This window comes from Chiloscyllium plagiosum, chromosome 2 (assembly GCF_004010195.1).
Source record: "Chiloscyllium plagiosum isolate BGI_BamShark_2017 chromosome 2, ASM401019v2, whole genome shotgun sequence".
NCBI classification, from domain to species: Eukaryota; Metazoa; Chordata; class Chondrichthyes; order Orectolobiformes; family Hemiscylliidae; genus Chiloscyllium; species Chiloscyllium plagiosum.
Window position 1 is genome coordinate 48,146,597 of NC_057711.1, and position 27,922 is coordinate 48,174,518.

General features: G+C 40.1%; 1 protein-coding gene across 3 annotated transcripts; it reads right to left on the minus strand.

Annotated features, from left to right (window-relative positions):
* Positions 1–4,252: 4,252 nt before the first annotated feature.
* On the minus strand, positions 4,253–27,824 carry LOC122559527 (arrestin domain-containing protein 3-like). 3 transcript variants are annotated; one of them, XM_043709132.1, is made up of 8 exons: positions 27,313–27,815; positions 23,327–23,408; positions 22,276–22,423; positions 20,929–21,031; positions 19,868–20,124; positions 17,325–17,487; positions 7,522–7,676; positions 4,253–6,417 (listed from the first exon to the last, which is right to left on the minus strand). In XM_043709132.1, the coding sequence occupies exons 1-8, from the start codon at positions 27,590–27,592 to the stop codon at positions 6,352–6,354; spliced, it is 1,254 nt and encodes a 417-aa protein (XP_043565067.1). In that variant the 5' UTR covers positions 27,593–27,815; the 3' UTR covers positions 4,253–6,351. The 3 variants fall into 3 exon arrangements, with proteins under 3 accessions (XP_043565067.1, XP_043565085.1, XP_043565076.1); XM_043709141.1 differs by lacking the exons at positions 4,253–6,417; positions 7,522–7,676 and adding exons at positions 19,239–19,323; positions 19,446–19,491 and having other exon boundaries at positions 17,351–17,487; positions 27,313–27,824; XM_043709150.1 differs by lacking the exons at positions 20,929–21,031; positions 23,327–23,408; positions 27,313–27,815 and having other exon boundaries at positions 22,276–22,412.
* Between the last annotated feature and the right edge of the window lie 98 nt (positions 27,825–27,922).

The following is a 27,922-nucleotide window of genomic DNA, read 5'->3' on the forward strand; positions in this document are numbered from 1 at the left end:
CTGCACTCTAATCAACTGCTATTTAAAAGATTCCCACATGTCAGATATGGATTTACCTTCAAACAGCTGCTCCCAATCCACATTCTCCAATTCTTGCCTAATTCAGTCATAGTTGGCCTCTACCCCAATTTAACACCTTCACCTGAGGTCCACTCTTGTCCTTATCCATAAGTATCTGAAAATTTAAGGATTGATGGTCACTATTCGCAAAATGCTCCCCCACTGAATCTTTGACCACCTGGCCAGGCTCATTTCCCAATACTAGGTCGAGTATGGGCCCTCCCTCTTTGGATTATTGTAGTTGAGAGTGTGGTGCTGGAAAAACACAGCAGTTCAGGCAGCATCCAAGGAGCAGTAGAATTGACATTTTGAACCAGAGTCCTTCCTCAGGGGCTTTTGCCCGAAATGTCGATTCTCCTGTTCCTCGGATCTGCCTGACCTGCTGTGCTTTTCCAGCACAACACTCTTGACTCTAATCTCCAGCATCTGCAGCCCCCACTTTCGCCGATATGATAATTGTACTCTGTCCTTAGCCTTAGTAACACAAGGTGCAGGGAGTAATCCTGAGATGACTACTCTAGAGGTCTTACTTTTTAGTTTACAACTTAACTCCCTGAATTGTCATTGTAGGACCATGTCACTCTTACTACCTGTGTCATTTGTGCCAATCTGGACAATGACTTTTGTCTGTTTATGCTCCAATTTCAGGATGCTCTGTGTTCATTCAGAGACATCCTTGACCCTAGCACCATGGAGGCAACATACCATTCTGGAAGCATCTATTTGTGCCCCCGAGTCTTGAATCTCCAATTATGATTGTTCTGTTATACTTTGTCCCTCCCCTCTGTACAGCAGGGCCAGTCATGGTACCACCGCTCTGGCTGTCAACTGATGGGCCATCCCCCTCATCAGTATCCCAAGCAGAATCCAATACGGACATCTGCAGGAGACTCCTGTACAGACTGTCTACCCCGTCTAACAGTCACCCATCTAGCTTCCTGTACTTTGGATATAACCATGTTTCTATGGCTTCTGTCTATGATGCTGCTATAGGTGTGCTCCTTAGTTTCTCCAACTGCAGCTCAAGGTAATCCATTTGTTTGGTGTGCTGAAGCTGAGTACACTTCCTGCCGATGTAATTCTCAAGGATGCTCTCAGTGTCCATGATTGACCACATCTCACAGATGAAACACAAAACCCCATCAACTTACATGACTTTCCCTCTACTGGCTACTCACGTCAGTTGATTGGGTTCTATGTTCTGCCTGTCAGATTGGTCCATCATGGCTGCTGAGGGCGTATATTGCATGAACAGAATAGTGAACAGGTTTTTCTCCATTTTGTAATGGTTTGCACCACTTAGAAAATAACAAAGTAAGTCTCAATTCCACAAGGGTTGTTTCTCTTGGATCCAGTTGCCATAAACCAAGAAAAGAGTAGAGTTTTTTTTTGTGATTTACTAACTTCCCAGCCTGTTTCTTTCTGTCCTTACGTAATTGGACAGGACGCCAAAACTCAAACCCTGAATTTTCATCTGTCCTCCATGATGTGAATTTATTAGTTGAGTTGCCAATTATAGAATCATACGGTACCAAAAAGGCCCTTCGACCCATCAAGACTATTCTGGCACAAAAAGCTATTTAAATTTATAATACTTCCACACTCCAGCGCTTGGCCTATGGCCTTGAAAGTTATGACATTTAAAATTCTCACCCAAGTACATATCAAAGGTTGTGCAGATTCCCACCTCAACTATCCTACCAAGGATTGCATTCAAAATTTCCACCACCATCCGTGTGTAAAAGATTTTCCTAAAGTTCCCTCTAAACCTCCTGACTTTCACCATAAAATGTTGCCTTCCCACCTTGTTACTGGCCTTCACCTGAGGGGAACAGCTGCTTGCTATTCACCCTATCCATGTCTCTCATAACTTTATACATCTCTATCTGGCCTGCTCTCAGCTTTCTCTGTTCTGAAGAAAACAAACTAAGCTTATTTAACTTTTCTTCATTGCTAAACTACTCCATCCCAGGCAACATCCTGGTGAATCTTCCCTGCAACCCTTCCAGTGCAATCACATCTTTCCCATTGTGTGGTGAACAGGACTACACACAGTACTCCAGCTGTGCCCCAAACAAAATCTTGTACAGCTGTAGCATAACCAGCTTGCTCTTATGATGAGTCATAGATAAGGTATGTGTCAGTATGCCATTATAACCATCCTGAAACCTGTCCTGCTGCCTTCAGAGATGTGTGGACAAGGACTCCAAGATCCCTCTATTCCATGGAGGTTCCTAGTTTCCTATCATTCATTGGGTACTCTCTTGTTGAAAGTGCATTGCCACATGCTTATCAGTAATAAATTCCATCCATCACTGATCTGCCCATTTGACCATATCCTCTTGTAAACTTTGATCTTCTTCCTTAGTAACAGTAATCCAAGGATCTCAAAACTATTAAAACAAGTGTTGAATCACATGAGCTCCCAAGTGAGCTTTCTCAATGGGAATGTGGACAGTTGAACACCATAATAAGATGAACCTATTTAAATTAACAAGATTTCATTCTCATGAAACTTGAAGGGTATCAATTAGTGATTTGATTAGAGTTGTAAAACTGTCTCAACAATTGAAGGAGAACTGAAAATTCAATTAAGGAAGTAAGTTTTTTAAAAAGTATTGAAATAAGAGTGGCCTATCTCGGAGATGGCGTACCTGTAAAAGATTTACTGAGGATCAGGTTGAAACTTTACACTATATATCCACAAACGTGGCCTTTGAAGTCAGTGACTGCTGGTACATGATTGCCCCACACCCACCCCTAATATGGCTGGCCATCACTGTCCTGAGAGCTACACTGGATCACTACTTTGATGCAGCTTGCTTTCTTACGGATTGGTGTGGGGCTGACTCAGTATTCAAGATGTCGGCCAAAGTATCAAGATACTTCATCCAAAAGAGAAAACCTAGCTTATAAACGAGAATCAAACATTTCCAGTTCTTTGTGATTATTTGGGGAAAATGCCTGCCATTCATTTGATACCAGTATCACTGAAGTCTTGGTTTTATCATCTTACAGCTGAGAAGTTAAAAGTAGTCGCCACAGCACATCTTTCTCTCCCTCAAACAAATAACTGGGACACAGATTGCAAACAGATAATGATGCTCCACAAGGTTAGAAGTTGTGATGGAAAGCAAGTCTGCTTTGCTGACACTATGGATGGCAGATCTGGCTTCAATTGATGTATTTTCCTGCATTGCTTGGAAGCCATTCAAGGTGGAAATGAATATTAAATTGAAAACCAAAATCAAGCTTTCAAACAGCCATTATATGTATTGCACTGGTTCTTAGTGTGCTTAGTTTATGATTAAAATGAACAAAACATGAAGTGTTATCTATGAGACTTTCAACCAACTACAGAAAAACAAACGACTGCACATGCTGGAGATCTGAAATGAAAACAAAAGTGCTGGAGAAACTCAGTCCAAAAGCATTTGTGGGGGGAGGAACAATCAACATAGAGTTCTGCTCTTCAGTAGCAGACAAAAAGCATTTGTATTTCCAGTATTGACAAAATTAATACGGGTGAAAAGGAGGATAGCAGAATAAAAACAAAAGAGTAGACATCTTAAATTCACCATTTCTAGTCTGGGTACAGGAAGCGCAATGCTATTCTCCCTTCACAGAAAATAGGTCAGTTCTGTTTGTCTTGGCTTTTCTTCTGCAAAACCTGGAATAGCTAGATTGAATTTAGATGTAACGAGACGAGGCAGTTTATCTATTTTCTTTTGATTTGTGCATAGATACCATACAAAACAACCAAATACAAAGTCTACCATCCATTTTTTTTATTAAATTGAAGGATGGCACAACAAAGCAGTCCACCACCTTTAAAAATTATTGCAAGGCTGAATTTCCAATCATTGCCCTTGTGGTTCTTTAGCCTTCTATTGTTACTATGGTGGACCTGGAAAGTGAGTGTCAGGTGTTACGCATTGATGAGCTATCTACACAATTGAGCTCCATCAAGCAATTACCATTCATGTACATCCAGCTTCCAGCAGGGGGTGCCAGATAGCAATAGCCCTAACCCATTATTTTCTACTCCTGGCATGCTGGGGTAACAATGGACCCCTTGCTAATATAGTACTTGACAGAAGTCTGCTTGGGCTGAGCCTTTGGCAACTGAACCATTTGAACAGTTTAACCATACGGTGTTTAAAAAGACAGAAATAGAAAACAAGTGCAAAGATTCAATAGTAAAACATTTTTATTTTACACGAACAGCTAAACAAAAATGAAACCATACAGGACATGTCTCCTTAACAAAATCTACAAAGATAATTACAGCACAGAACAAAAACAAAAAGATCTGTACATGGTCAAGGAAAAAAACCTTACAAAAAACATTAAATATTGCACTTGGTTTCTAGAACATTTTGGATTTTAAAATATTTATTCCTAATTATTACATCAGGAATCTAAATTGAATACTGGACTAAAGTCCTCTTTTTCTTACCTTAGGGATTGATCAATATCTAAGAAATATATATTTGAAAAGGAATATATGTTTAAAAATGAGCATTCTCACACCAAGTCAGTTTCAGCAAATACATCCACACCTGAAGTATTGCGAACTCCATTTGATTAACTGCACCCAAGGTCTTGAAAACAAAGAAAACTAACAACATTCATAATGGCCAGCCATCTTTGGCCAATGACAGGTGCAGAGTAATATTGATCCATCCCTTTTCAATTTTTTTTTGTAATTTTTCTTGTATGGAATCAGGTTTCATACCTGTTGTAGGCATAAGCAATTGTTGATCCCTAGTTTTGAAAAAAAAAGAAATTAAGGTTGCCCAAATGGAAACATCAAATGCCCTATAATGCCAACTACCCCACAAAATAATTTGTAAATTGGGGTGCTCGCAAATGTTGTGACCCTCAATACCCTCCCTGCACAACGTAGCAGAACAATACACAGCAGAAATACCACAGTCAAACCTTTCCCACATCTATCCCATGTTTGTGCTGCACTTGTGTCAATACAGAATAGCAAGTCAGTTGAATTTGTATTCTTTACAAAAAGGCCACTGGCGGAATAAGACCACTTGTACTCAATCCTACGACTGATCGAATTGGAAGAGTTTGACTTTCTTTTGCAACAAAAATGCCCATTATTGGTTCTAAAAGTTTCAACCTTGGTGAAACAAAGTAGCATCTAATACTAAACAAAGTGTTTAGGTTCTTCAGACTTTCATATAATCCAGAATTGCTTAGTTTTTTTTTAGTAAAAATAGGTTGACCAAAATCTTGTCCCACTTCACTGGGAACAGGAGAACAAAATACGGAAGGGTTATAAAGTAATGCTTCATTGTTGACAGAAAATATTATGGTCAAATGCATTATGAGAAGAGAAAAAGGAATTCAAAAATTCATCCATATTTTGCAATGTCCCTTGGTTTAACAGTGCAATTTAATCAAAATACATTGTTAAAAAAAAAGAAAATACCAACAATTTGGCAAGTGACAAATTCACCTGAGATTTGAGTGTTTTAGGCAGTCTGAAACACAAAACTACTCTGTATATAGTAGAAATGCAACAAATAGGAGTAACAAAGTACAGTTTCCCGTCAATAGAAAATTAACCTAGAATCTTCTCTGTAGCCTTATTCCAGGTCTTTGATCAGTTGCTATTCTACTACAATAGGCTGCAAAAGAACAAACAGCAACAAATATTGGCTTGAAGGCATTTGATGTTTTAAAAGAAGCCACAAGTAGGTTGGTGTTGCAAGGCCTGTCTGAGAAGACAATACTGAGCACGTGCAAAGCAGGTACAGTCCAGGCTACATAACATCAGTGCATTGTCAGTTTTGTACACTGCTGACTTGATCTTTAAACTGTGCAGACCCCAGACCAAAATAAAACTTAACTTGGAAGTCTGTGGCCTGCAATTCACCACAACCAAAAATAAAAACAAAACAGCCATTATCAAGACTGAATGGAATATGAAGCGCAACACAAGCACTGAATAATATGTGCAAATTTCTGTGAAGTTCGAGAACCCCAGGAGAATGGTATGAATATCATAACAGACTGTAGCCACTGTCCACTTCAGCTGCTTCTTGTCTATGCCACGTGAAAAAGTTACGATTTCCTTCGGCATCTTCAGCAGCTTTTTGTCACAGGCCACAGCTTTTCGGTTTTATTAGCACAGGTTGTGTCTGTCTAGCCACTGTTATAAAACATCACAGATTTTCTCTTTGCGTTGAGTTTTCTGTCTTCAACAGTGCAGTAATGCATTTTAAAACCATCATATAAAGAACAGGCTTGATAGCCGCATAAAGCCCCTCAGCGGGAGGAACAACAAGGGTTTGCTTCTCTATTCTGATTTGCCTGATCAGGATTAGGATCAATCTGGAAAATAAATTTGAAAAAAAAACTCAATGAGAAAAATCATTGGAGAGATTCCCAGTGCACAAATGCTCTCAACAGGCAAGACATTCAGCTCACCATAACATGCGGTGGTGATTACTTGATAAGTTTATTTGTATTTACTATAATGCAATTCGACCGATCAGATTTGACCTCTGCTCTATGTCTCAACCCAGGGGGTGCCAGCCTTGAGAAATTAACTCTTCCAAAAAGCCTGCACAGGCACAATGGGCAGAGAGGCCTCCTTCTGTGCTGCATGATTCTAACTTCCTACAATAACCACCCGTCATTGACAAGCAAATTTCTTTGTCATACTAACAACTGACATAATTTCATTTTAGGGCTTGTTTCTGCATGCATTCGAGATGTGCTCGACGGTTTTGATTCTACGAAATTCTCTGTGCAAAATTGCCCAACACACAATAGCAAGGAGCTAACAAATCTATTGTAGAGGAGAATTTGATTATTATACGTGGTTTTTTTGTGACTAGCTTTTTGAAAGAGCTACTCCAACTAAATGGTTAAGTTGCCATAATCCCAGAACCACAGGGCTGCCTGCTCTCTTCATTAGAGAGAGTTGGCTGGCTGTGGTTTAACCAGAGGGTCACCACACCTCAGGCCTGGGGCAAGGTTGAGAAGGCAGGACCTTCATGGTAACCTCGGTTAGGTGACTGAACTGATGCTGCTGCTGTCACCTCTATATCACAAACCAGCTGTTCAGCCAACTGTGCTAACCAAAGTCCCTCTCCAACTATCGAGTACTGCAGTACATAAAAGGGATGAGACAACCAGTTGCATGCTTGCTGTGAATAGCCTCAAGTGCACACAGATTCTGGGAGTTGTTGCCCAGTGTGTCAATGATGTATTCTTATTGGTGTCTTTTTACATGAAACTCAGGGTCCAGATTTCAGTCAGGAACAAGCTTGTACAAATGTCTTTTGGTATTTAGAATAACCAAGATCTAGTTTGGTGATGGTTCAGCTTGCTCAATCTACTCTAATTTCATATGCCCTACTCAAGATCTTCTATGATGTTAATTCTGTACACTCCAGCTCCAATTAACAAATCTTTCAAGAAAGCTCTTACCTCTGAATACACAGGTGGAGGTTGGTACCTAAATTCCTGGATGTAGGCAAACAATGGTCCCTCAAAAACTCTTTCTAATTCATCCCGTACTGCTGTGGTCGCCAGGTTATTTCGTCGCTGCTGCTCAGACACTATTTCTGCATAGCTAGGTGGAGCTAAAATGAAAATATAATAATGCATTATTATATTTAAGTTAGAATTGAGGAACATTTCCACTGCATTTGATCACACTATCTTTCTACTTTGTGTGCCTGGAACACAGCAGGGATTTAGTGAACAGATCAGTGCTTTGTTTTTGACTGCTGTTCTACTTTTTGATCTTCTTCCCCTTAAGACATTGCCCCTTGCTGGTATACAGTTCCACGATTATTGGTTACTCGCTGGCGTATTGCCCAAGACATAACTCTTCACATGTCAGCACAGTTATTGGATACCAATAAGCTCCACAATGTGGAAGATCTTGGCATTTCTTTGCGGCATGAAAGACAAATGAATGGAACATTTGACAAAGGTGCCCAGACCAAACAGGAGTGCTAATGATTTGAGATGCGAAGTTGGTATAAATGATGTGTTTAAAAGAAGAAAATGGGTCTGCTCTGCTGAGAGAAAGACCATCAAGACATGGGAGGAGGAGGACAGAGAAATTGTAATCAATGCGGAGGACAAAGGTTGCTGAAGTTGCTGAATTCAATGTTGAGTCCTGAAAGCTGTCAAGTGCTGAAGTAGAAAATGAGATGTTGTTCCTGGAGCTTGTGTTGATCTGTACTGGAATACTGCAGTATTAATGTTAGCACGAGATGGTTTAGTGAAGTAGCAAACAATTGGAAAGTGAGGGTCATTCCTCTGGACAGCAGAGGTTTTCTGTAAAGCAGTTACCTAGTCTGCATCTGGTCTCGCCAATACAAAGGACACCACATTGTGAACAGCAGATATTGTGGACTAGATTGAGAGAGAGGTACAAGTTAAACGCTGCTGTAGCTGGAAAGGGTGTTTGGGGTCTTTGACAGTGAGGAGGAAGGTAAGTGTTACACCTTCTGCAACTGTAATGTTGGAATCTGCCTCAGTCTCTGAAGCAAAGTGAATTCAGTAAACTATAACTTCCACAGTAAGACACCTCAGTGCCGTCAGCTTGTCTGTGCAGAATAAATTTTGGAAACAAACATAATTTCAGACAATGGCTTATCCTTTTTTTCGAAGTTTCATTATTATTTGGCCAAAAGACTTTAAATATAGCACTCGGCAGAGTTTTCATTTTTTGTTTCTCCTCACCAACCCATATGATTTTGTTTTAGGCAAGGTAGATTATATGTGCAACATAAACTTGGAATACTGTGTGCAATTCTGGTCTCCCTCCTACAGGAAGGGCTTTGTGAAACTTGAAAGGGATTTACAAGGATGTTGCCAGGGTGAGAGGGTTGAGCTATAGGGAGAGACTGGATAGGTTGGGGCTGTTTTCTCTGGAGTGTCGAAGGCTGAGGGGGTTATAAAATCATGAGGGGCATGGATAAGATAAATTGACAAAGGTCTTTTCCCTAGGGTGGGAGAGTCCAGAACTAGAGGGCGTAGGTTTAGGGGGAAGAGGGGAAGATATAAATGGGACTTAAGTGGCAATCTTTTCACGCAGAGGGTGGTGCGTGTATCGAATGAGCTGCCAGAGGAAGTGGTGGAGGCTGGTAGAATTGCAACAGTTAAAAAGCATCTGGATGGGTATATGAATAGGAAGGGTTTGGTGGGATATGGGCCAAATGTTGGCAAATGGATGAGCTGCCAGAGGAAGTGGTGGAGGCTGGTAGAATTGCAACAGTTAAAACGCATCTGGATGGGTATATGAATAGGAAGAGTTTGGTGGGATATGGGCCAAATGTTGGCAAATGGGATTAGATTAATTTCGGATATCTGGGCGGCAGCGGTGAGTTGGAGCGAAGGATCTGTTTCCGTGCTGTACATCTCTATGACTTTATGATATCTATTTGCATAACCTAAACCGTTTGCAAGAAGTTTCTCATCTTTGTTTTTGATAGTAAGCCAGTTATTTGTTGTTAAGTAAAGAAATCTGGCTGATTTGTTCTTAATACTGCGCTTGAAACAAATCAGACTTAGAAATTGGCCAGAAGAGTGGGACTAGAAAAAGGAAACAGTGCATCCCTTCCAACCTCAGTCATAACACATCAGAACAGAAGTGATAAAAACAACAGAATGGAAGAATGGAATAGAGATCTTACAGGAGGCAGAGTGTGAGGGAGTGTCACTGAGTTGCTGGGGAGTCAGTGAGCTTATACCGAATTATTTGAACAAAGGAACTGGCCATTTAGCTCTTCAAGCCTGCCCCACCATCCTATACAGTCATGGCTGATCTACCCCAATCCTCAATTCCTCTTCTTGTGCCAGCTTTTCATGGCTCCCCGATAATCAAAAAAAAAAATGTACTCACCACCTCTTCAAATACTAATGGGAGATCTAGCCTCCACAACTCTCCGTATGGAATTCCAGACAGTCACTACCCTCAGAAGAAATACCTTCACATCGGTTTTAAATGAATGCCCTTTATTCTGAAACCTTGTTCCAGATTCTCCCACTTGTGGAAACAGCATCTCAACATCTACCATGACAAGCCCCCTCAGAATCTTGTACTTTTCAATAAGATCATTTCTTAGTCTTTTGTGTAAACTTTAACCTCTTTAGCCATTCTTGATAAATCAATCCCTTTAGCCCAAAAATCAGCCTGGTGCATCTTTCTGAATTGCCTCCAATGCCAGTACATCTTCTTTAAAAAAGGAATACAGGGACCAAAACTGTACACAGTACTCCAGTTGCAGCCTCACCAACACCCTGTACTGTTGTAACAAGGTTCCCCTGTTTCTAAACTCCAATCTCTTGGTAACAAAGGCCACAATTCCTATTTGCCTTAATTTCTTGATGCACCAGGATGCTAACATTTTATTTCAGACACAAGAACGCCCAGATTCCACTATGCTGCACATTTTTGAAGTCTATCTCCAATTAAGTAATAGTCTGCCTTTTGATTCTTTCAACAAAACTGAAAGATTTCATTCTCCTGAACTCCACCTGCCATTAGAGTGAGATGGTTCCTCCAAGTGTCGCGTGAGCCAAGTCCATGGCACCATGAGTGGCTCAGTCACACAGGGAGGAGTGGGAAGAGCAGAGAGCAATAGTAGCAGATGATGAGACAGGGAGAGGAACAGAAAACCACTTCTGTGGTTGTTAGATGTTACTCCTTAGTGCCAGCATCACAGATATCACAGACTGGCTACAGGACATTGAGGAGAAAGCTAGAGGACACGCTCCATACTCAGCACTAACCACAGAAACAGAAAGGTGGAGCTGGTTCTGAATATAGAGGTTAGGGATCTGGGAGAAATGCTGAAAAATAGGATCTCAAAAACGTAGCCATCTGCAGATTGCTGCAGTTGGAATGTGCTAAAAATTCACAAAAATGTCAATAAGTATGTGGCTAGAGAGATGGAGCAGGAGGGACAGCTTTAAATCTCTATGGTTTTGGGATTGTTTCTGTAATGGTGAGACCTACAAGCCAGATTGGGTTGTACATCAAGTTGTTATGGACAAATATACCTCCCAAGGGGTCTTAACTAGGCTGCTTCCAAAGATTTGAATTCACTTGGCAAACAAATATGAATCAGAGAGTAGGGTCATAGAAAGCAAAGCCAAATTGGAAATGAAGTTGCAACTAAATTAATTCAAGAGGTGTGGCTGGAATGTAGAGGATATAAAGTGTAGATAGATTTGTAATCAGAAAGAGAATTCAAGTGTTACTGGGATAAGGTGGAGCAGATTTGATTGGCCAAATGGCCTACTTCTGCTCTCATGTCTTACCATCATACAAGGATAACAAGGAGGAACTTAGGCAGTGCCAAATGGTGTGCGGTTCAAATACAGTAAGGCAGATGAACTGACAGCATAGGTTGTCCAAATGTTACAGTTATGACTGAGCTAGGACAATAAAAAAATGACCAGGAATGGCAGAATTTATGATTATAGAGTTTTCAGACAAGCTAGAGAAGGATAAAAGAGAAAAAGACATGAGTAAGGGAAAAGGCATGAAAGAAAGGCACTATTACAAATAATTACGGGGACTTCAGTACACAGGTAGACCGAGAAAAATCATGTTAGTAGCGAATCCCAAGAAAAAGAATTCCTGGAATGTCTCCGAAGATGGATTTTTGAAACAGCTTGTGCTAGACCCCACTCAAACAGATAATTCTGGATTTGGTCATGTGTAACGAGGCAGACTTGATTAGGGAGCTTTAAGGTGAAGTAACCCCTTGGTGACAGTGACCATTATGTAATAGAATTCGCCTGATGGTTTAAGAGGGAATCAGGTGTAATGGTATTACAATTGAGTAAACGTAACTACAAAGACATGAGAGAGAAGCTGGCCAAAGTTCATTGGAAGGGGACCCTAGCAGGGAAGACGGTATAGCAGCAATGGCAGGAGATTCTGGGGATAATTAGGGAGGCACAGCAGAATTCACCCAAGAAGAGGAAACATGCTAAGTGGAGGGCAAAGCAACCAAAGCTGACAGCGCAGGTCAAGGACAACAAAAGCAAAAGAAGTAGCATACAATGTGGTGAAGAATGGTGTGAAACCAGAGGATTGGGAAGGCTTTAAAAATTAGAAGAGCCCAACTAAAACAAAGGGAGAAGATGAAATATGTGGGCAAAGTAGGTGGTAATATAAAAGAAGATTGCAAGAGGTTTTGTTTTTAAGATATTTATAATAGGTAAGACAGAAGGAAGAGTGGACGTTGGACCACTGGAAAGGTGAGGCTGGAAAATAGTAATGGGGACCAAAGTATTGGGAAGATGAACTGAACAGGCATTTTGCATTAGTCACATAGTAAAGACATCAGTAACATATCAGAACTTCAAGAGAATCAGGGGGCAGAGGTGAGTGGAGTGGCTGGAGAGATGGAGCACATTCGTAAGAAGCAGATGCTGGGGAAGCAGAAAGGTCTAAATGTGGATAAATCACCCAGATCAGATGGACTACACCCTAGAGTTCTGAAGGCAATAGCTGAAGAGCTTGTGCAGTTCCCTCTTTAAAAAGGCAAGGAGGCAAAAGACTGAAAATTATAGCCTGGTTAGCCTGATCTCAACCATTTGTAAGATTTAAGAGTCCATTATTAAAGGATGAGATTACAGAGTGCATGATAAAATGGGGCTGTGTCAGCATGGCTTTGTCAAGAGAAAGTCATGCCTTACAAGTCTGTTAGAATTCTTTGAGGAAGTAATGATCAAGTCAGACAAAGGAGAGCCAATGGATGTGGTCTATCTAGATTTTCAGAAATGTTGTGTCATGGTACAGCACAGGAGGCTGCCAAATTAGATAGCCCATGATGTTAGGGGCAAGGCACTAGCATGGATAGAGGATTGGCTGACTGGCAGCAGGCAGATAGTAGGAATAAAGAGGCCTTTTTCAGGATAACAGCTGATGATTAATGGAGCTTCACAGGGGTCAGTGTTGAACCACATTGTAAATGTATGACATGAATAATCTGGATGATGGAACTGAGAGAATTGTTCCTAAGTTTGCAGATAGGTGGAGGAGCAAGTAGTACTGAAGAAGAGGGGAGGCTGTAACAGGAGTGGACAAAGAAGTGGACAAAGCTTTGACAAAGGGTCAGTTAGACTCTAAACATCAGCTCTTTTCTCTTCTTACAGATGCTGCCAGACCTGCTGAGATTTTCCAGCATTTTCTCTTTTGGTTATAAAGAAGTGTTAGATGGATATAATGTGGGAAAGTGTGAGGTTACACACTTTGGTGGGAAGGATAGAGGCAACACTGTTTTCAAAATGGGTAAAAGCTTCAGAAATCTGCAGCACAAAGGAATGTAGGAGTCCATGTTCAGGATTCTCCTGGAGGTAGGGTTGGGTGGCAATGCAAATATAAGTATTCATTTCAAGAGGGTGAGAATACAAAAAAAAAACAGGGTTCTACTGCGGAGGCTGTATAAGGCTCTGGTCAGACCACATTTCAATGCTGTGAACAATTTGGGCCTGTGGGAAGAATCTGCTGGTCTTGGAGGGGCCGCAGAAGAGGTTCACAAGAATGTTCCCAGGAGTTGGAAGGCCATGTTGCAGCTGTACAGGACATTGGTTCGGCCACTTTTGTGCGCAATTCTGGTCGCCCTCCTACAGGAAGGATGTTGTGAAACTTGAAAGGGTTCAGAAAAGATTTACAATGATGATGCCAGGGTTGGAGGGTTTGAGTTGTAGGGATAGGCTAAATAGGCTGGGGCTGTTTTCCCCGAAACGTTGGAGGCAGAGGGGTTTGTAAAATCACGAGGGGCACGGATAGGGTAAATAGACAAGGTATTTTTCCTGGGGTGAGGGAGTTCAGAACTAGAGGGAATAGATTTAAGCTGAGAGGGGAAAGATTTAAAAAAAGAGACCTAAGGGACAATTTTTTTCACACAGAAGGAGGTGTGTGTATGGAATGAGTTGCCAGAGGAAGTGGTGGAGCCTGGTACAATCGCAAAATTTAAAAGGCATTTGGATAGGTACATGAAGAGGATGTATTTAGAAGGACATGGGCCAAGTGCTGGCAAACTGGATGAGATTAATTTAGGGTATCTATTTGGCATGAACAACTTGGACCAAAGGGTCTGTATCCGTGCTGTACATCTCTATGAATCGATGGAGTTCAGGATGGATTTTGCTGAGGCAAGGGGTGGGGGAAATCTCAATGAAAAACTTACAGAATACTCAGCTACCTGGACAGAATGATCATGGAGAAGACGAGGGCACAGCATCAGAGTGAAGGAACCTTAATTTAGAACTGAGACGAAAAGAAATTTCTTCAGCCAGAGGCTGGTGAATCTGTGGAACTCATTGCCACACAAGGCTGTGGAGGCCAAGTCACTGAATGTCTTTAAGACAGAGATGGATAGGTACTTGATTAGTAAGGCGATCAAGAGTTATGGGGAGAAGGCAGGAGAATGGCATTGAGAAATACATCATCCATGATCAAATGGTGGAGCACACTTAGTGGGCCAAATTGTCTAATTCTGCTCCTGTATCTTATGGTCTTGAAGTAATTTGTCAAGAGAAGGTAGAATGTATGCAAAGGGGGAGAGAAAGAGACAGGTCATGCAAGTGAGCAAAAAGAAAACCTGACAGGTCATATGTGATGTCAAAAAACATGAAGTTGTCTACTTTAGCAGGAAGAATAGAGAAAAAAAAAAAGGTATTTTTAAAATGGAGAGAGATCTGGAAGCCTTGGCGCATCCATCACAATTAAGTTACTATGCACATACAGTAAGTGATCAGGAAAGCAAAATGAAAACATTGGCATTTATGTTAGGGGAGTGCAATATAAAAATAGGGAAGTTTTTTTTGCAGCTGCTCAGGGCCTTGTTGGGAAAAAAGGATGTTTGTGCAATTAATTGCAGTTATGAGAAATGTTCAGTGTTTATGGGATGCAGGGCTTATTTTTACAAAGAAAGGTTGAACAGGTTGGGCCTACACACAATGGAGTTTCAAAAAAATGAGAAGTGACCTGGTTTAAAGATAGAATATTGGAGAAGACTCAGTAGTGTGGATACAGGGATCAGAATGGGTAATGTTTCCCTTTGAGGAGGAAATTAGAAATATGGAACATGGGTTTTAAAAAAAAAAAGACGTTTCACTTTTAAAATGAAACATTTTTTTAAAAAAGTCTCTCAGTCAAAGAGACAGGGGAGTCAAGGGTTATAGAAGATAAACAAAATGTGGAGTTGGGAGCACAACTGAATCAACAATAACTTTATGATAGGGCGGATCAAGATTAAAGGGCCGAAAGGACCAAGCAGCAATGTTCCTAAAAGGTTGTTGGACAGGTTGATAATGTGGTCAAGACAGCTAGGTATTATTAGAGGCATGAAGGATAAAAGTTGAAAGGTTATGGAGTACCAAGTGCAGTTCTGGTCAATGCATTGTCATAAAAGGTCTGATTGCATGAGTGAGGGCACAGTGGAGCTTTTTGCAAATGTTAGCGAACTGGAGAATTTTATTTTTGAGAAAAGATTGGTTAAGGTAAGGTTGTTTTCTTTAGTACAGTGGCGGCATGGGGAAACTAACTGAAGTGCATAATATGGAGGGGTCTAGATGTCGGATTTGGAGCTACAATCACCATCCCTTCCCGACACTGGGTTAAAATCCTGGAATTCCACCCACCTCAGCAGCCAATCCTCTCAGAGCACTGAGAGAGCCCTCAAATTTCAGGGACTGCAGTAGTTCAAGTAGGTGGTTCATCAGCACCTTCTCCTTAGCAATTCGTGAGGGACATAAATGCTAGCCTCACCAGCAATACCCACATCCTTAGATCAAATAATAATCATAACAAAAAACAGAGGTAGAGAGTGACTAGAAGGCTCCATCCCCTTTGGTTGAGGGGTCTATACCAGGTGGCATAGATTTAAAATAAGAATTAGGAGGTTTATATGGTATTTGTGGGGAACATTTCTCACCCAGAAGATGACAGGGATCTGGAAGTCTCTGCTTAGAAAAGGCAGTAGAGGCAGACATCGACATGTCATGTTAATAAGTACTTTGGATATGCCCTTGAAATCTTAACCTACAAAAAACTGTGGACTAAGAGAGTTAGCAAGTACAGTTAGACTGAATAGTTCCTTGTTGGCTGGCATGGGCATTATCAGCAAATAGCTGCCTTCCGTTCAATTAATGCACATCCTTTTGCATTCAATCCAAACTTTCACATGTTCATGTCTTCCAACAGATGCAATTGGATAGCCTCCAGGAACACTAAGCCCTGCTGATTTATTTTTAAATCTGTTCTTTTGCCAACTGTAGTGCTATACAGTCTTATCACAATCTAGGTTAGCTAACTCCAGGTCAGTGACCCAACCTTGGATGCGAAGTCTGTTGAGTTTACTGTTACATCAGATGGTCTTTCTACAGCTATTTGAAGGGAAGTCCACATTTGATATGTGGGAGGCTTTCAAAGACGGTGCAGAATAGACATGTCACGTTGAAGGCAAAGGATAGGAAGGGCAAGATTTGTAAACCGTGGATGACAGGAGAAATTGTACAACTAGCCAAGAGGAAAAGGGAAGCATGCATAAGGCCTCGGCAGCTAAGAACAGATCGGGCCCTTGAGGAATATCGGAAGAGTAGGACAAGTCTTAAACGAGAAATCAAGCAGGCTAAAAGAGGTCATGAAATAGTTTTAGCAAGCAGAATTAAGGAAAATCCCAAAGCATTTTATTCTTATTCTTTGGGGCGGCACAGTGGCTCAGTGGTTAGTACTGCTGCCTCACAGCACCAGGGACCCAGGTTCAATTCCCACTTCGGGCGACTGTCTGTGTGGAGTTTGCTAATTCTTCCAGTGTCTGCGTGGGTTTCCTCTGGGTATTGACAGGGTGGATAAAGACAAGCTTTTTCCCATGGTGAAGGATTCAATAATGAGAGGTCACTATTTCAAAGTGAGAGGTGGAAATTTAAGGGGGATACACGTGGCAAGTACTTCCCACATAGGGTGGTGGGCATCTGGAACACATTGCCAGCAGAGGTGATAGAGGCAGGCATGGTAGATTCATTTAAGATGCGTATGGACAGGTGCATGAGTAGGTGGGGAGCAGAGGGATACAGGTGCTTAGGAAGTGGGTGACAGGTTGAGAGAGTAAATTTGGATCGGCTCAGGCTTGAAGGGCCAAAGGGCCTGTTCCTGGGCTGTAAATTTTCTTTGTTCTCTTTGTACCAGCTGATCAAAGGGGAGTTGCTCCATAATTGATTGTGCTTTCTTTCAAACCAGAACTCACTCTTACCTTCAGGTCTTTCAGGCAGTGCGAGGCTTAACCAATTCAAATTCCCGCTACACTGGCTGCTTACACTCGATGTTCTGCTGCCGAAGGGATGTAAGGGAATGGTACCAATAACTAGTGGTAAATTCAGGGTTAAATTCATTGCTCCAGGGATATCCACGTAGACCTAAAATAAAAAAAAAGCCAGAAGCTTTAATCACAGACACTCTGTTTTTGCATCTGTTTCCAATGTACTCCCCTTACCCCTCCTCTTCAGAAGGTGGTAACTTATGCTGGAGCATGGTTCCAATGCTACCAGTACAGCCCTCTGGTATCTCACCCCAGTGACATATTTTTCACAAGAACACCAGGATATTGAAGGTCAGTGTGCGATTCCATTATTGGGATCCAACTAATCCAGTTTCCATTATATATCCATGCACATGCACTTCCAACATGGTTCTTGGATACCAATCTGAAGTGGGCAAGCTGAGCAGTTTTGTTTTCTCTTTAAAGAAAAGCACCATTGCCCAAATCCTGGAACCACCGAGGCCAAAAGTAGTGCCTTCGCCAATGCCTGGCAGATATCACCTAACTCGACAGAGCTGGAATCAAAACGTGAGCTTTACGGTTGGCACAGCTTCATAACATACCATGATGTGCATTAACCCACTGAGTTTAGGTATAAAGCACAGGAATTTAATGTAACACTGCGTTATTGGAAAGACACAAGTTAAACTACAAAAATTGTATTCAGAAATATATTGGTGATTCAGAAATACATTGGTATCCTTCAAAAGATGCCATTACCAATTGCAATTCATCCAGCTTGCACGGTTTCTGCAGGATCATGCTACATGTGTGCATTTTGAACCATTCCGCAATGGAATAAAAAGTTTCAAAATGAAGGTTCCCCTTCAATTCTCTTCTTCTCCTTCCATGGAAGTCAGTGACTCAGATTGTCTAACAGTCTATAGATACCCTTCAACATCTCACTAAAGTCACTGCTCTCCAGTTAAAATCCTAAGGTAAGAATCAATTATAGGCTGTTCAATGGCAAAGGGCATAACCAAAACTAATCCTATTTCCAACTGATGTTCATATTTGACATGGTCGTGGAGGTTACCAAACAGTGATCAGGAAAGAATTACAATTGATTTCCCTCCCCCCTCCCCCAAAGCAGCTACTTCCTCTCAGCCAGGTGCACTAAGACACTCAAACTAATAAACTGGCTGAAACCAGCTAAATAACTCAGGCCAGGACTGAATAATCAAATTACAAACATTATGTTCTGGTTTGGTACAGTTTTTCCCTCTATGCTGCTTGTGTGCTCTCTTTAAAATGCAAAAGAAACAACATTTAAAAAGAATATCCCTCAATATAAATGCCTCACCCATCAGGAAGTCTAAATGTGTTGCATGAGCTCAGTTGTAACGTAGGAGGGAAAATAAACTAGTACACAAGTTTTACTATGGGCTATCATTAAATGTTTAGAATGAATTGCTCCAGTGTCCAGAAAGGAAATTTTGATTTGACTACACAGCAACAGGTGATGTGGTTTTTAATGACACAGTTGCTACTAAATTCCCTGCAGGAAACCACAATACCCTCAAGCTCACACATGTTTGCAGAAGAACATGAATAGAGATGTTAGTTTTTTTTAAAAAAAAAAGATATATTACACATCACAGCAACATACCCTAGAATGGTTACAAATGAACTAGCCCAATAAAAAAAAAGCAGCAAAATTGTCAACTGGCAGATTCCAAGAAAAAAGGATAATTGGTCTAAAATATAAAATGACACTATTCCCAAGTCTGTGTTACCAATCTCAACCGGGCCAGTGGAGGAGGGATTGGTGGAAGCTAACTGTCTCCCCATAAGAATAAAAAAAAATGTTTTAACAGTTTTAAAAACAGGGCAAGTCACCCCGCGCACCTCCTGGCAGCCGGTTACAGAGCGGCATTGGCCTGGGAGCAGGTCACCTTCACGCCCTCTTGGCCGGGATGTAGTGCGTGGTGATCTAGAGAAGGGAGAAAATAATTTTTTAAATGGGAAAGAAACACATACAGACATTAAAAAAAGACAATTTATTCAATTTTTGTTTCTCTTCATCTTACAAACACCTGCATTCACAAACGTTACCTGGGGAAAGGGGAATTTTGCGTTCCTCAAGCTTACAGATGGAAACCTAAAAGAGGTTAGGAAAAATATCAAGACCATTAAAATTTCCCATACAAATACATGGGCCTTCCTTGACAGCCAGTTTCCCAGCCTTGAGCAGGCTATTAGTAGGCAGGGAAACTGGCTGAGACAGGATTCCCACCTCTCTCAGATGTTTCTACAAACTAAACATCCTAACCAAAAAAAAAGGTTGTACTGAGTTGGACTTGGGTATGGCAAAGAGAAGGAAATCATAGTTGCGGAAAAACTAAGGAAAGAAAAAAAAAATGATAGCCAGCTAACCTCCATCTTTGAAGGACTGGCGTTACCAATGAAATGTTTTTTTAGTGTTCTCATTTTGCAATGCCAGCACACAAAAAACTTTAATTCAAAAAAGTACCTACCGTCAGTGCGTATTCCACCCGGATTATGCTGCAGTCTACAATCGAGGGTGACACTGGTGGAATTTTCAGTAGTTTTCCATTCCAACTCTCTGTTTTTCCAGATGACAGTGATTCACCTCGTAAGTTGGCTACAAGATGTTTAACTTCCTTCATTTTCCCTTTGGCATAGAAAGTCTGTGTTTGGTAAATGGCTGCCTTTGGCACTACCATACGGGAAGAACAATTCTCAATTTCAGCAAAAATGTGAATTGATTCACCTGTGCAAGAAAAACACACCCATACACACACAAATGTAAATTATATTGTGCACTATACCTGGAACATCCTGGTCTCATTTAAGGTAGCAATTTGAAGTCCTATTTCAAAAAAAAACAACCTATTTAATCAGCTCTGTATTAAGACTATTTGTGCTTTCAGAGGCAAAGGCACTTTCTACTAAAAATGACAACAATGTAGCATTGATCTCAGCACTGTCTTTGGAAATCAGCAGCCATTTTGTTTCTTTTATAGTTATGCATTAACAGGTAGACAGAGTTAAATAAATAGATTTTACTTAATTTATTGTAAATAAAAGATAAGATTTGGGGAAGAAAAAGCACTGATAGAATGCAAAACTAATTAAGCAAATTTGATTGTTCTTGTTGTAAAGATTCTTCCCTGCACAGATCTCTCCTTTCCTTTCCTGAAACAGCAACTCATACCAATATATGGTCCCATTACCACCAATGATATTCTGGTATGTGATCTAAACATGTAGATTGGTCAGCTTAGCCCTGGCAAGGGCAATAATTGACAATAGGCAATTTGATAAGTTTGAGTAAATGCAGCCAAACCTAACTCTCTCCTAAACAGAACGTTATATTTGTGCACTTTCCAGTAAGGGTGGTTGGAAGTAGGGATAATGGGATAGCAATTTTGTAACGAGAATCTTGGCTGAATTTTTCTGTCTCAGTCCATACATACTGAAATCAGTTGTAGCACCAATTCTGCCGCCCGCCTGAAATCAGTTAATTTAGCATAGACCGAGAATTTAGTTAATTTTCAGTGCTCCAGATTTTTACCTGGTGTGTAGCCCTTCCGTTCGATTTTGGCACTTAGGGATATTGGGCCTGAGGAACAGAACCAGCAACAAAGAGTTTTCTCTTTTGTGCCTGCCTGTGGTGACTGCAAAAAGAACAGAAAGCACAGTGAATACCCCTGCTCCCCTTCAGAATAGACACAGTCTCTCAGGATGATATGGAGCTATAGTAATAGCAAAATACCTGAAAAATCTCTGCTATACACTTTCAAGTGCAAGATATTAATGATTATACAGAGAATCTTACTACAGGCATTTTAATCAATTTTCACAATGCACAAGAGTGCTTAATTTCAGTCTCATTTTGTGCACAGTATCCCACCACCCTTAATGGACAAGTTATAATTAATAACATTGAAACACCACTGGTCAGAAGAGTTTCAATTTATTGTGAAGTTTACAAAGTTTTGACCATTATTGTCAAAAATCCCATAGACCTCTATGAAAATTTATAAAAAGGGGAAATTAGTGTCAATATTTAGAGGAATGATCATAAATGTATTCATTGTTATTAAAATCCATTTAAGAACATGCATTGTTTGAGTAAAAGTTCTGTTCTGGTCATTAGCCAATGACGTACTCGTTGGAAATGCTTGTATATGGTAGTTAATGATTGGATGTAGCATAGTCATGATGCCCCCTTAGTCTTACTTTGGTATGCTTTCCCTTTTACTGTACATTCTCAAACACTTATAGCTGATGTTGTGAACCAAAATTACAATTGTACAACTTAATGGGGGGGGTGTGGTAGTGGAGAAATTATATTTTAATTCAAAAGTTTATTTTGAAGATCTGAACCAAACTTTGTGAAAATTTTAAACATTGGCATCATTTTCACAACAAATTAATCAGAATTGGAGTTTTAAAAAAAAAAGAGAAGTACATGGCATTTCTTTTTAAATGAGAGCGATCGTGTCAGTTTTAAAAGTGTTCATGTTCGGAAAAACTGTTTAATCTCTTAGAAGGATTTGTCGCACTATTTTAAGTTATATATAGTCACTGTCATTGATAGGAAATTACTGATAAATAGCTATTATCTTATTGCAAGTTTAAAAAATAATCTATATCAAATGTAAGGATGTAGGTTTTGCTAAAACTGCAATTGCTTCACAAAAATTGTAACAGCAATATTTTTTTCTCTAAAGCTTTCTAATGATTGTAGCTTTGCTGTTTCAACCAGAGAATAATTGTTTTGTTCTACTGCAGCAAGTTGATTTCAATTATTGGGAACTTATAAATGTCTTGTATCCTTTCACACTGAATTATGAATGTCCATGTCTGGCGAAATCTATAGAATTCTGGTAAGTTTGCAAAGGTTTCGAGCACATACCAGCAACAATGGAGTGTTAATGTCAATGTGTTCAAAGACTGTGAATTCCTTCTTCACTTTCATTACCAGCATCCATGGCCTGTGCAGTTCAGCTTTCACCCAATAGCGCACACTGCCATATTTGCCTTCAAAAGAGGTAGCTAATGGTCTGCAGAAGAAAAAGGATCATAAGGGAATGGCCAAACACAGTATAATACTAATTAACAACAGCAGAATCAAGTTTAGATTAACCAAATTGGGACAATCAATTAGGAGTAACTGAAGAAAGTCTTTCAAAAGTACACAGGAACTTAGTTACTTGCAATAATTTTGATTGCAAAATACCTCAGAAGTCTTATTTCATCATACTGCAAGTCTCCAACAAAGACTTTAAAATATGTAACTGAGCTAGGGAAGAAGTGTCTAATGGGTGAATGATAGGGTCATTAAGATGAAATTTTGATATGATAAATGCCAAGAGGTTTTGTCCAGATAAATGAAGAAAACAGATACATGTTCTAAGATAATCACTAATAAATGCACTGGAGAATTCAGCAGAGACTTATTTATCTGCATAATAGACAGTATTCAATACTCACTACCACACAAAGCAGACATGACAAGTTGTGCTTTAAGGGGAAGCTAGGTCAACATGAAGGAGAAACAAGTTGAAAATTAAAGGAAGAGGCTGTGAAGAGGGTCACATGCAGCACAAAACAACAGCTGTGGACCAATTTGACCAAAATCTGTTTCCATGTTGACCAATCTATGGATTTCTAGACTGAGAGGATTAAGGGAAATAGGTGACTAGAAATATTGGGGTGGCCAGAAATTAACACATGAAAAAATATTTGTGTTGGCAAGATATTAGGATTGTTAATGTGAAAGGGCATGATGAAATGGACTCAACAGGTTTCTTTATAAAAATCTCACCCAAGTAAAATGGGCTTTGAACAAGGAATCAGGGAAATCTGAAACAAGAAGATCAGTGACATAAACCTACAATTATACACACTTAAAAAATATTTTGAGCAATAAAAACAAGAATCGCAAAGAAAAATGCAAATCTTACATCTGTGGAAGCTCAAAGCTGAATGGGTATTCGTGTTTGCCTGAAGGTATAGTGGTGAGACCTTCTTCAGAATCATCATCATCTGAAAAAAAAAGATTAAATATTGTGAAGTAGCAAACAAATAATTTGAATCATGTAGATATACACATTGAATGCATACCAACTGATAATAGTGTCCAATCTATCAACAATTTAGTTTGTAACACAATCTGTTTGTGACAGATGTAATTTAGGGGAATATAATGGCACAGGGCAGCATAGTGGTTCAGTGGTTAGCACTGCTGCCTCATAGCACCAGGGTCCCAGGTTCGATTCTGGTCTCGGGTGACTTTCTCCCAGTGTCTGCGTGGGTTTCCTCCGGATGCTCTGGTTTTCTCCCACAGTCCAAAGATGTGCAGGTTTGGGTGAATTGGCCATGCTAAATTGCCCATAGTGTTAGGTGCTTTCGTCAGAGGAAAATGGGTCTGAGTGGGTTACTCTGAGGGTCGGTGTGGACCTTTTGGCCTGAAGGGCCTGTTTCCACACTGTAGGGAATCTAATCTAATCTAATCATAACACTGATGTAACTTCCAGGCAACATTAATACTCAAGATATTAATGTAATAAAGGCAATTGGTACAGTTCATGAGGAACATAGTAGACTTCAATAAGAACTCTGTAGCTATATGAGAATGTCAAGTTGTTATCACTGTTAATAAACTGTACAAATAGCTAAAAATTCCAGTTTTAAAAATAAATTCTTAGAATGTGGGTGATGTTTGCAAATCTGCTATTTATGTACATTGTTCCTAGTTGCCAAGAGGGACTTATTTGGGAACTGTAGGCGACAGTTTGATACAATTGAGTGGCATATTACAGTGCTCTTGGAATGACTAGGGCTTTTTGTAACCGAATGCTGAAATGGATAGGCTGCAGCAATTAAATGCCAATTATATAATCTTCGTTAGCAGAATAGTCTAAATGTAGACGAGTATTTTTTTTAAGTCTAATACTCCAGTACTTGATGTTCAAGTAGGAAATTGCGAAACAAAAGGTAGTGGTGTTCTTGCTGCCTATAAATAGATTAAGATAATGCAGTTAACAATTCGTCCTGTTGGTTCCTAGCAATGAGGACGTTACTCCTTCAGGAAATGGCGAAGGTACAGTTAAGGTTGACTGTTACCAGGCGATCTCCAGCGTTGTTTAAAGTGGCCCTATCAGAAGCTATAAGGTCCGAGCAGCTCCACCCTTGCACAGCTACAGTCGAGTCTTTGGAGGTTTTTTATTTTAAGGATAAACAGTTTGACCTTTCTTATTCTCCGCAATGACGTGACTGCTCAACTACCTCGAGCCCTTTTCCATTGCTAAGTCATGGATTTACCGTCAGACAAGGATTTTAAAACAAAAAAAATCCCCACAGCAACCTGATGCTGGCTTCTCTTCACTGACAGCGTCTTTTCGAACACTGCACCTGTAATACCGGAATTGGGACTCCCTCCCCATACCATGAACGAAATTAAACTTTTAATAAGGAATGTGTCTTTTTTAAAAAATGAAGTGTCAAATCACACGGAACGTGCAAAATCCTAACGGTGCATTTTTAAGATCAATTCCCATTCATAGCGTGGTCATGGTTAAAAATAAAAAAAAATAATGTTGCACTAAATAAAATAAAGTTGCGTTTTTAAAAAAAGTTGCATGATTAAAAATAAGATTATTTGAAACCCTTTCTTGTTCAACTTTATTTCCCTGCAAGGTTCTGGCCGTGGTTTAATGCCGATTTCTTCCTCTCCCCTTTTTCTGCCAGCTCAGCACGCTCGGGTTTTGCAGTGAAGCGGTAAACAAGTAGCGAGCTGTCAATCAGCAGCAGACAGCGGAGAGAGCCGGCCTGAACCGGAGCGAACAGCCCAGCGCAGCCGCAACCACATGGTATTCATCAGCAGCACAGAGCCCAGCCCAGCCTGCTCACAGAGACAGAGACAGGAGCTGGAACAACACCAAGGGAAGGGAGGGGCTACACACACAGCTCGATAAATTGCAACTCCTCCTTAATGCATATACTGTAAAAAGGGGATTTTGTTTTAAAAATTAAAGAGACCTTTAATGTCTTGTCATTGGACTTTTTTTTCCAAAAATGCTCAAGTGACTTCGAACCTCTCTTTTTATGAACTTGACAATCGCAGATACGATTGATATTGACTTCCATACATTCAATTAAAAGGGAAATTGGGAATTGCAACTATTCTCAGGAATGAAGTACATCGATAATACAATCTAACGATGCATTTCTGCCACGTCTCTGTTGTACTAAATCCATCCTTTTTTTTAAATAAAAGGCCTTGAACTCAAGATTTTTTTTGAGCAGATCACTGATGCAGAGTAAACGACATGATAGACAGTGCCACTGACCAATCTGAAGTTAACGGCGCCTTAGCAACAGTCTAACAAACAGAGGAACCAATCAGCAGGTCGGGGAGGAGCAAATGCAACAAAGCCAAGCTAAACGACAGAAACTTGGTAACACCAAACTTCATTGCAAAATGGTAGAAATTATACTACAGTTGAATGAATGGCGACTGCAAATCATTTACATGATGTACTGGGCAAACTATATAATCTCACGTTTGTTTTAAGAAACCAGAAATAAAATTGTATATCTCTGCCTTTTCAGTCAGCAGGATTGAAGCAAATAATCACAGTTGTGTTCATATTAACTGATCCTCCTCCGGGGAGTTCGAGTTTGATGCATATGTGTGCAAGGGGAAAAAAAAACATGCTGCGGGTTCACATTCTTTTAGGTATCCATAAAATTAGATTGAAATAATGCAATTTTATCGTGGGAGATTTGCAAATTGAATTGGTATGGTATGAGACCTATATCCATACACGGATGTGGAAAAGGTCATGTCAAGGAAAAAATATATTTTCATTGGGAATATACATGTATAACGAAGGTGCAAAGCAGCTGTTGCAAATTGTTTTCCTGCAAAATAGCATTAAGTCATCCTCACCATCTGACGATGTAAGCCAATGAGCGAAGAGAAGACTCACATCCCCCTCCCTCCCCCAAATGCTTGTCCCAAACAGGATTGAACCGCTTTGAACAAAGGGTGGAAACTTAGGAAAACAGCTAACCATTCTTTGAATATTACTGAATAGACAATAGATTTGCAATTGTTTAATATAATTTACAAATATAATATTGGGTCAAGCGATGTCATTGCAGAAATCTACAAAATAAAATCAATTTAATGTCAATGCACCTCTAAGTGATGGTATCGAATAATGTTACTGTAAACTACATAGCACATCACATTGAGATTAAATATCACCATTGTATCAATTTAGTAATCATTTGATTAAGATTTTTAAAATAAAAGAACCAGTTTTCGAAAACATCTTCGCAATGCAAATTCAAGGACTTAGTCTGGAAGTCACTACATACACACTGCAATTTTGAAAAAAGACATTCAGGTATTTCATTTGTATTGCAATTTATACAGTAGGTTTCTACACTAAATGGCAAAAAAAGCATTGGTGGATGAAATTGTCGTTAGAATTCAATAATGTAATCTTATGGATTTCTTTCACGTATGACAAAATGACGGTCATGAACAGAAAGAATAAGGGATCCCTATGAATCGGTGCAGTAGAATTACAACAAAAATCGGCGAGATATTGTCACGAAAATTTGCTTTAAAACATTTGCTAGCCACCCTGTGCAAAATCTCACCACTCATTGGCCAACAAATTGGCGATGAAAGGTGAGTGACAGGATACCGAACTTTTACATCTATGAAGTTATGTCAAATGCAATTTTAAACCTTTACCTTAATACTGATCATAACAACGTTTTATGACATAAACACTGCACCATTCTGAAAAGATTGTACAATCGGAGTTCCATTGCTCACATTTTACAGTAGGGTTACAGTAAGCTGCACAAAGACTTCAAACAATACAAACTCTCAGACCATAAAGATTATTTGCTACAGTTCCAAGCTTACCTCTATCATGTCCGATTAAAAGGTCTTTGTGGTTGAAATACTCTACTTCTTCAGTGTAGTTCTGAGTATAGGCAGTATTAGAACCAGCGTTTCTCGATTCCGTCCAGCGCACTTTCGCCTGTCCCCTTGCATGGATTGCAAGAGATCTCACCCTGATTTCACCAGTAACTTCTATAATCACCCGTCCAGAGACTGAATCTCCGCTGGCATAGACGGGTATATTGTTATCATTAGGACAGTCATAGCTTATTGTAAAACTCTTCACCTTTCCCAGCACCATGGTTATATATCTATGCAGATATACGTGACTATAAAAAAAAGTACAAAAAAAATCTGAAAAGTAGGATCTTCACCACTGATCAGTGCCTTTAGCTGCAAAAACAGCAGGCACGACCACTGCGATATTAAAAAGGAGCATCTGGATTTGGACAGTCAGAGATGCTGTTGCCCAGCTTTTGGTCTGTACAAAAGACGGGGATATCATACCTACCACCTCACTTAAAACGGTTTTTGTGAAAAACAACCCCAGTGCGCCTGTGCATGATTCACCCTGCTTCCGCCTTGAGTCGAGAGCTAGTGCCAGCTGATCAACAGCTGATTGAGGTCATTC